This window comes from Leptonychotes weddellii, chromosome X (assembly GCF_054177405.1).
Source record: "Leptonychotes weddellii isolate Sample4059 chromosome X, ASM5417740v2, whole genome shotgun sequence".
NCBI classification, from domain to species: domain Eukaryota; kingdom Metazoa; phylum Chordata; class Mammalia; order Carnivora; family Phocidae; genus Leptonychotes; species Leptonychotes weddellii.
In genome coordinates, this window is record NC_138385.1 from 69,428,161 (window position 1) to 69,437,803 (window position 9,643).

General features: G+C 50.6%; 2 protein-coding genes across 5 annotated transcripts in view; both read left to right on the forward strand.

Moving 5' to 3' along the window:
* PIM2 (Pim-2 proto-oncogene, serine/threonine kinase) overlaps positions 1-4,420 on the forward strand; it is a 5,100-nt gene extending 680 nt beyond the window's left edge. Inside the window, exons 3-6 of one of the 2 annotated variants that reach the window (XM_006738379.3) lie at positions 413-463; positions 2,155-2,527; positions 3,010-3,186; positions 3,285-4,420. In XM_006738379.3, coding sequence (XP_006738442.1) covers positions 413-463; positions 2,155-2,527; positions 3,010-3,186; positions 3,285-3,448 — 765 coding nt within the window. In that variant the 3' untranslated portion in view covers positions 3,449-4,420. The remainder of the gene's footprint in view (positions 1-412; positions 464-2,154; positions 2,528-3,009; positions 3,187-3,284) is intronic. The other variant, XM_031033600.2, reaches the window with a different exon arrangement.
* A 1,008-nt stretch (positions 4,421-5,428) lies between these two features.
* Positions 5,429-9,643, forward strand: part of SLC35A2 (solute carrier family 35 member A2) — a 9,943-nt gene continuing 5,728 nt past the window's right edge. Inside the window, exons 1-2 of one of the 3 annotated variants that reach the window (XM_031033625.2) lie at positions 5,429-5,854; positions 7,403-7,585. In XM_031033625.2, coding sequence (XP_030889485.1) covers positions 5,764-5,854; positions 7,403-7,585 — 274 coding nt within the window. In that variant the 5' untranslated portion in view covers positions 5,429-5,763. The remainder of the gene's footprint in view (positions 5,855-7,402; positions 7,586-9,643) is intronic. The other 2 variants (XM_031033624.2, XM_006738377.3) reach the window with 2 other exon arrangements.

A 9,643-nucleotide genomic window follows, 5' to 3' on the forward strand; every position in this document is an offset into this window, starting at 1 on the left:
GACCCTGGGATCCAGGGGATGTGTATCTGTGTGGGAAGGTAGAGACCCAGAGCTGAGATTTGGGGGATTTCGAGGGCAGATGTCCAGCGTGGAGTTCTTAGGACCAGGACCCCAGTACAGAGTTGGGGTGTCTTGGAGCTGGATGGGAAGATTGAGGGCTTGGGGTATTAGGAAATTCAGAGCCCAGGGTCTGGAGTGAGGGGTCCTGAAGCCTGAGAAGAGAGAACCCAGGGCCAAGGATGATGGGAGAGGTGAACTTGGTTCTGGGGACTTGGAGGGCAGGGGAGAAGCTCCAGCTCATTTTGGGTTGTGGTGTAGCGAGGTTGGCACCAGAAAGACTAGGGTGAGGGTCAAGACTGGGAGGGGTGTGGGGGTCGTCTGCTGGCCCCCTCACCTCAGCTCTCTTCTCCAGGTGGCCATCAAAGTGATCCCCCGGAATCGTGTGCTGGGCTGGTCCCCCTTGGTGAGTATCTTTGGAGTCCCTGACCTGGCGACGCCATCTCTGAAAGATGGACTCTACCCCTTGCCTTTCTCGGGCTTGTGTGATTCCCTGGGCCCTGTAACGGTGAGGAGAACACTCCTACCAGCCTGTGTTTACTCCCCTGTGGTGACATCCACACCTCCATACAGTTCTGACTCACCCCAGCTCCCCTAGGGCCCTGGATTCTCCCCCTCCAACCCTCCTTTCTCCTCCTCCCTCCAAACACTGCCTCAGGGGCTGCCCGCAGGGCATGCTGGTGGGGAAAGAGGGGCATAGGTCACTGGTTGCCATGGTGACGGTGGCTGCTTCTCTTCGGCCGTTAGAACGCTAACGGACAACAGGGCGGGTCTGGGCAAGTTGTAGGTGTGGGAGCGCCCCCTGGAGGACTCTGGGGGAGACTGCGCCTGCGCAGGCTGTGGGACCCGGAGGGAGAAGTTGCGCCTGCGCAGTAGCGAAATTTTCATCACCGTGAGAAAACCTGTCTGCGGCTGTGCTAGTCAGCGGACTGGCCGGGAGAGGGCCCCACCTCAGGCAGGAAGGCGGATTCTGGCTGTCCATGAGCCCGCACCGGGCTTCTAGCGTGGGGCGGCTTCTGTGGCCAAGCATTTATGCCTTTTATTGAGCACTGTGTGTCTCAGGCTTTGCTTCATCATCAAAGTTTACTGTGTTCCAAGTCCCACTGAGTACTTGAGTTCAACACAGTTCTAGATGTTTAGTGACAGACAAAACATCACATAATATTATTGAGTTCTTACTTTGTTCCTTTGCAATTAATCACTTTCAGCTACTTAACAAATGTATATTGAGCACCTACTATGTGCCAGGCATAATTTTAGGCATTTGGCAAAATATCACATTTATTGAGAGCTCATTTTGTGCCAGGTCCTTTTCTTTTACCTATTTAATAAATATGTATTAAGCCCTACCCTGTTACCAGGCACTGTTACAGTCAGTGAACAAAACAGACAAACCATTATACAATAACAGTATTTATTGCGTGCTAACTCTGTGCCAGACTGTGCTATAAAGTGCTTTCAACTATTTAACACACATTTATTGAGCACCCACTGTATGTAAGGCACTGTTTTAATCTGTTCTGAGATGCCAGTGAACAAAAGATACACTATTACATAATAGTGTTCATCAATTGCTTCTTCAGCAGAAGGTCTTTTTTTAAAAAGATTTTATTTATTCATTTCAGAGACAGCATGAGTGCATGCGCACGCGAGAGGGGGGGGAGGGGCAGAGAGAGAGCATCTCAAGCAGACTCCCTCCTGGCTGAGCATGGAGCCCGACGTGGGGCTTGATCCCATGACCCATGAGATCAGGACCTGAGCTGAAACCCAGAGTCGGATGCTCAACCGACTGAGCCACCTAGGTGCCTCAAGAAGGCCTTTTTTTTTTTTTCCTTAAACGGACTTTCATTTACTGAAATATTCACTGAGCTCCTATAATATGCCAGATGTGTATAGGCTTTTGGCTCAAACCACTGTTTCAGTGGCTGTGTTTGAGCCCTTAAGATGAGGAAACTGAGGCTCAGGGACGGAAGTGGGTTGCTGAAGGCCACACAGTCAGGAGGCTGAGGGGCTATGATTTAAATTCAGGCGAGAAGTCAGCCTCAGAGCTGCTGGCCTGACGTCTTTGTTCTCTTTTCTCTCCCCCTCCCCCCACAGTCAGACTCAGCCACATGCCCACTAGAAGTCGCATTGCTATGGAAGGTGGGTGCAGGCGGTGGGCACCCTGGTGTGATCCGCCTGCTTGACTGGTTTGAGACACCAGAAGGCTTCATGCTGGTCCTCGAACGGCCGTTGCCTGCCCAGGATCTCTTTGACTACATCACAGAGCAGGGCCCATTAGGCGAGGGCCGGAGCCGCTGCCTGTTTGCCCAGGTAGTGGCAGCTGTTCGGCACTGCCACGCTCGTGGAGTTGTCCATCGTGACATCAAGGATGAGAACATCCTGATGGATCTCCGCCGGGGCTGTGCCAAACTCATTGATTTTGGTTCCGGTGCCCTGCTTCATGATGAACCCTATACTGATTTTGATGGTAAGTCTTCGCTAAATCTCAGTGGGGGTGGGTTACCTTTTATCGTTATAGTCCCCTGATCTTTGACCCCTAGGCTGTGGTGGTCTGTGCTCCTTGATCTATATTGCACCTTTATAAGGTTCTTGAGTTTTAATATTGGGGACTCTCAAGCCTTGTCCTCTGCTAAAGTCCATCTTCTGACAGTGCCCAGACCTGGTGAGGGGATTGTGTTATTATCCTGAGTATTCCTTTTCTGTCTGGTAAAGGGATCCTACTGTTACTTTTAAGTGCTTTTATTCTGTTGAGGCCACTCTGCTGTTACCTTAACTGTTCTTTTTCTGATGATGAGACTCTGCTGTTATATTTAAAGAACTCTTCTGGTTAGGGGACCCTACTCAGGTAGTGTGTTCTCTTAATTCTGGTGAGGGGACCATACTTCCTGGGGAGGGGATGTGGGAGAACGGCATTATCCGAGAGTGGTCTAATCTCTGGCTTATGTGCAGGGACAAGGGTGTACAGCCCCCCAGAGTGGATCTCTCGTCACCAGTACCACGCACTCCCAGCCACTGTCTGGTCGCTGGGTATCCTCCTCTATGACATGGTGTGTGGGGACATTCCCTTCGAGAGGGACCAGGAGATTCTGGAGGCTGAGCTCCACTTCCCTGCCCATGTGTCCCCAGGTGAGGCCTTCACCAGTCCTAGCTCAGTGGACTCCATCCTACCCAGGGACTAGTGTCCCCAATTGACTGCTAATCTTCTGTGTGCTTCTGATCTGCAGACTGCTGTGCCCTAATCCGCCGGTGCCTGGCCCCCAAACCCTCTGCCCGACCCTCACTGGAGGAGATACTGCTGGACCCCTGGATGCAGACACCAGCTGAGGATGCACCCCTGAATGCCCCCAAGGGGGGTCCTACCCCTTTGGCCTGGTCTCTGCTGCCCTAGTCCTAGCCAGGCCCCCGCTAGTTGGAATAGCCGTCCCATGGCATGCCACAGGGATAGATGGACATCTGTTGACCTGGTTATACAGGTCATTAAAAATCCAGTGTTACTAGGGTCAGAGATTGGGGATCAGGGGTCAAGAGACATAAGCGAAGTCTGCCCACTCCCCATCCCAATCCTGCTAAGGAGCCTTCCTCCCAGAACTTATGGTCTCTTATTCTGGAGGGCGGGGGGAACTTCCTTATTTCTCATTTTGCTAAGGGTGTTTATTTGGTTGAAGTTCCTTCCATTCTGAGCCCCAGGACTCTTATTCTGATGAGTTGTAACCCCTACACTGGCACCTCCTGCTACCACCACACACACTTAGTTCAAATGCTCTCACTTGGGCAAGGGTGCTTTCCTTCCAATGCCCCAGCAGCTCTTATTTTAGCAAAAGGACCCTTTTTCCTAGCCCAGGGTCCTATATTCAGTCAAGCTGCTTGCCTACCTCAGCCCAGGGTTGCTTATTCTGGGGGAGGTAATGCCCTATTGTTATCCCAAGACTTTTTTTTTTTAATTATTTTTTATTATTATTTTATTTTTATTTTTTATTTTTATTTTTTGGTGAGGGGACCCTACTCTGTTATCCCAAGTGCTCTTATTCTGGTGAGGAGAACCCTACTTCCATGATTTGGGAAGGAATGGGAGATGGACACCACCAGAGTCCGCTAGGATGGGGTGGATGGTTTTTTTGGGGGATGGGGTGGGGGAAATCATTCTTGTTGTTTGTTCTCCTGGGGCCCCCCCCTCCATCTTTTTCGGATTCTTGCTGCCTCCTTCTGAGCCAGGATTGTCCAGTTGCTGAAATGTAAATACTTATGTATTGGTGGGAGGGGAGCTCCAACTGTGTCCTCCTCTTCCTTCTCCCCCTGCCTGGATTATTTAAAAAAGCCATGTGTGGAAACCCACTATTTAATAAATGTCATAGAATCAGAAGCGACTGGCCATTTGTAGATGAAGCAAGGAAACACATTATTTGATAAATAGAATCAGAAGCAACTGGCCATTTGTAGATGCAGTGAGGCAATGATGGAGCATTTACTGTATGCTGAGCCAAGAGGGAGGTGGGCTGGATCGCTCCTCTGCTCTCGCAAAGCTTTAGCCCTGTGATATTGTCCTAAAGCTCTTTTATGGGTTCGTCTATGCAGGATCACAAAGAAAAATTTGATTTCCCCCATTCCAGCTCTTACGTAGCTCCCAGGATGTGCAGAAGGGCTCCGTTGGAGATACTATAGACACTGAAGATGTTTGGGAGATATCCCCAGTCAGAGGGCTTGCTCGGCCAGAGAAAAATGTCTCCCCCAACCCCGTTGGAGGAAATAAAGCTCTTCTCCCATGGGAGAAAAGGCCTTTCAGGGCACGGGGTGAGGGAGGGGCTGGGGTTGGGCACTGACGGAAACCTTCCCAGCCCTTCCATGTTTCCTAATAACATCCAGGGTGTAAGTCACGCCTACTTACCTTTGGCCCCTACCTTTTTTCACCTCTCCCTTGCTCTCTTGCTCATCCCTCTCATCTCATTCCTCACCTCCTGACGTACCCACCCTAACCTCAGCTGTACCCTCTCTTGCCCCGCTTTCACAAAGCTAACCTGAAAGCCTCTCATCTGGTGGCTTACCTGGCCCCTTCGTACTCCTTTCCCTCCTCAATAGGGACTCGCTTAACCTCCCTACTCTGTCTCACCTCTCCAGCACCTTCTCACTCGTGTGGGCTAACTGCTCCGCTTTTAACAGCTGGGTTACCAGCCTGACCCTCGCCTGCCCCGCCCCCCCAGTCTCCTTTACCTCCCAGACGCCTGCGGGCTCCCCAGGGGGCGGGGCCTCGCCGGGAGGTGGGGGTAAAGAGGAACTTCAGTCCAATCACGAAGGTACCCAGGAGTTTGGGTGCGGAAAGGGCGGGATCATCTGTAGAAGGTGCCAATGAAGAGCCGAGATAGAAGAGGATCAGCTGAACCAATTAGACAAGGACACACGATGGGCGGGTGATCTGGAAAGCGGGATCAATGAAGACGAGGGCGGGTCTAGTAACGGGAATGAACCAATGAGGCTCTGTGGAGACAGCAAGAGGCTGAGTCGGTCGCGTGTTGGGTCTCCCCATCCTGACCGAATCTGGAAATCCCAAGGCTGCGGTCTTAGGTTCACTGTCCGGGAGCAGACCGGGAAAGCCGCGGCTCTGGCCAGCCCCTCACTCGCTCCACCCCCACCCCGGAGGCCCGGAGGCGGAAGTGACGGACACGGAAGTGCCCTGCTGTTGCCGAGGGGACGGACCAGGCAGATGCCAACATGGCAGCGGTTGGGTCTGGCGGTTCCACCGCGGCGGCTGGGCCAGGGGCGGTCTCCGCGGGGGCGCTGGAGCCTGGAACCGCGAATGCGGGTGAGACAGGCCGTGGCCGAGCAGACGGCGGCCGGGCGAGGGTCGGGATCGCTTGAGGGGGGTCAGGAAGTTTCCTCCCTCAAGCGAGAGGGAGCATCCCGTATGGACCAACCTATGTGTGTGTGGCGGGGGGTGGGGGAGGGAGGACGGAACGGCCCACTGTGAGTGTGTTGGAAGGCGGGGAAGAGACCATTCTGAGGGTGATGGGGGTCCCCTTCCGCATATGGAGAGTGGAGATCATTCTGAGTCTGGGGGGTTATTGCCTCTGGGGGGAGGCTAAGACCATTCTGAGTGTTTGGGGGGTCCGTCCTTAGAGAAGGGAGAGAGCATTCTGAGGGTGGGAAAGTTCTTCCTTATAGAAGAGAGAGGCTGTTCTGAGGGTGGTGGTTTCTTCCTTATAAAGGAATAGGGGGTATTGTGAATTAGGGTGGGGCGGGTCCTTCCTTACCCGACTTAGAGGGTCCACTTTGAGGATTAGGATGTCCGTTATAAGGAGATAGGACCGTCCTGGGGGTCCCTTCCTAATGGTGGTAGAGTTCATTGTATGTTGGAGTGGGAGGGTCCTTCCTTACATGGCAGAGAAAAGACGTTCTAAGGGTGCAGGGCCCTTCTTTATAGCGGGGAGAGTTCGTTGTGAGTGTGAGTAGAACAAGGAATGATTCCTTGGCTGGAGGTAGGGAAGGTGCGGTGGTGGGAGGATGACTGGACCATGTGAAGTATAGGGAAATATTTCCTTATGTCCTCGAGGGAAGCAGACCATTCTTGGTGCAGTAACCATTTATTATATGGGGTTCAATCCTAGGGACTGTAGAGGAGTTATTTCTTAAGTTTGTGAAACCATTCTGTGTCAGAGGGACTCTGGTGGTCACAGAAGGTAGGAGTTGGAGAGACCATTCTTAGTGTGAGGGGATGGACTAATACCTTAGATGGGAGAGAGTCCGTTCTTTAGGGGGTGGACATGCCTTATATAGTGGTTTCATTCCCTGTATTGAGGTATCATTCTTTACGTAGGACAACCCCTCATTAAATAGAAGCATCATTTCATATAAATCTTCGGTTTGCTCGCCCACATAATGGAATCCTTGTAGCTCACTCAGAGATCAGAGCAACATAGGGGTCTGCTGACGTAATCCACATAAATCCTTTACCCCAGTGATAGGTAGATGGTTAGCACTCAATAAATGTTGAGAATGTGGTTGGTATTCTGTCTTGGGGTGAGTTGCTTCACACACACAGGAGGGAGCGAGGGGGCCGAGTGTGTCCCGGCACCTGCTCCAGCCATTTCCTGATACCTCAGTAAGGATTCTGGGTATGGGCTGGACAGGGTGAGGCCCACTTCCTCCTTTGTGGCTCTTCCTGCCTGTTGAGGCAGTAGAAGTAGCTGGGAGTCAGACCCTCCTTGGAGTCAGGACAGGGAGGCAGAGGGAGGAAGTGGCAGTGGCTAGGAGGGTCCTGGTTAAGAAAGGAGTGAGGGGGAAGGTGGTGGTGTGGCTGTGCCCCAGCAGCTTCTGACCCCTTCTTCCGCCTTGCTCATTCCATTTCCCACAGCTCACCGGCGCCTCAAATACATATCCCTAGCCGTGCTGGTGGTCCAGAATGCCTCCCTCATCCTCAGCATCCGCTACGCCCGCACACTGCCTGGGGACCGCTTCTTTGCCACCACTGCTGTGGTCATGGCCGAAGTGCTCAAAGGTCTCACCTGCCTGCTGCTGCTCTTCGCACAGAAGAGGGGTATGAGCCAGCAAGGGAGCATGCACTGGGGGCAGTGACGGGACTGGGCGTGGGCGCGCGCGGGCGTGTACACCCAGGCCCACATGGAGGGTTTGCTGGGGGAATAGCACTGTATCACTGTGTCTGCAACCACCTGGGGAGTGTGTAAGTGCAGCTAATCTGCCTGGTCCCTCCAACTATGAGTAGCCGCAGCCACACTCTTAAACCCCTAATGCCTTGGAAGCTGGCATGTGTGGACTGTAGGAGTGAGATAGTCTGTGCCCATAAGGTAGCAGGTGACCCTTACAGGGTGGTTCATTTATTTCCCTTTAACTTTGCATTATGGATCATTTTAAGCATATACAAACCCGGAGAGAATAACAAAATAATAAAATGTTCGTGTACCCATCACCCAGATTCATCAGTTGTCAACTCATGGCCCCTCTGCCATTAAACAGCATCAGTGATTATCCACTCACTGCCAATCTACATGTCTGCCTACCTACTCACTCCCTGCCTTATTATACTGCAGTGTGTCCCACATGAAGTAAGTAGTGTTTTGAAGTAACCCCGCCCCCCACCTTACTATCTGAAATAAGTATTTTGGTACATTAAAAAAAATAATTGCAATATCTAAAAATCATACATCAAAAAATGAACCATAATTTTTTAAAGTTAATAAAATAATCAAATATCCAGTCAAGTGTTCACACTTATAATGGTTTTTCAAATATCATAAAAGTTTTTAAGAATTTGTTTCAGTCGGGCTTATATAAGGTCAGTGCCTTGCAATTGGTTGATGTCTTCTAGGTCTGTTAACCTCAGGGTTCTCCTCCAGCTCTTTGTGATCTGCAGTTAATTTCTTGAAGAGAGCAGGTCGTTTGTCTTGGAGACTTTGGACAGCCTGGATTTTGCTGGTTGCCTCCTTGTGGTATCATTTAACATGTTCTACCCTCTGTATTTCCTAGAAGTTGGATTTATCTACTAATTTAAACACGTCCCTAAAGGCCTGCTTTAAAACGTTGCCGCCAATTGTTTCTCTATAAAGGCCTTGCCGGGGCGCCCAGGTGGCTCAGTCAGTTAAGCATCTGACTCTTGATTTCAGCTCAAGTCATGAGATCAAGCCCCGCATTGGGCTCTGTGCTCAGCAGTGGGGAGTTACCTTGAGATTTTCTCCCTTTCCCTCTGCCCCTCCCCTTGCTCGTGTGCACGCACACTCTAGTAAGTAAATAAAGCTTTAAAAAAATAAAGGCCTTGCCTGTGTAAAGGATACAGATGTATGTTCTAGCTCTGCTCTCAGTATTTACACTGAAGAAAACAATCTTGCCCACTCATTAGCGCCAGGGCCCTGGGAGGCAGCAGTTTGGGAACCCACCTGTTCTGTTCTTTCTTTTTTTTTTAAGTTGAAGTATAGTTGACATACACAGTTAACCCTTGAACAACACGGGTTTGAGCTGTGCAGGCCCACTTAGATGCAGATTTCTTTTTTCTAACAAATATAGTATTGAAAATGTATTTTCCTTATGATTTTCTTTTCTCTAGTTTACTTTAATGTAAGAATACAGTATATAATACATATAACATAGAAAATGTTCTATGTTCTCAGTAAGACTTCCAGCCAACAGTAGGCTATTAGGAGTTAAGTTTGGGGGTTCAGGGAATCAAAAATTCTATGCAGATTTTTAACTGTGTGGGGGGTTGGTGCCCCAACTCCTGTGCTGTTCACTGGTCAACTGTAATGTTATCTTAGTTTCAGGTGTACAACATACTGATTCAACAATTCTCTACATTACACAGTGCTCACCATGATAAGCGCAGTCACCATCTGTCACCATACAAAGTTATTACCATATTATTGGCTGTATTCCCTGTGCTGTACTTTTTTTTTTTTTTTAAAGATTTTATTTATTTATTTGACAGAGAGAGACACAGCGAGAGAGGGAATACAAGCAGGGGGAATAGGAGAGGGAGAAGCAGGCTTCCCGCGGAGCAGGGAGCCCGATGCGGGGCTCGATCCCAGGACCCTGGGATCATGACCTGAGCCGAAGGCAGACGCTTAACGACTGAGCCACCCAGGCG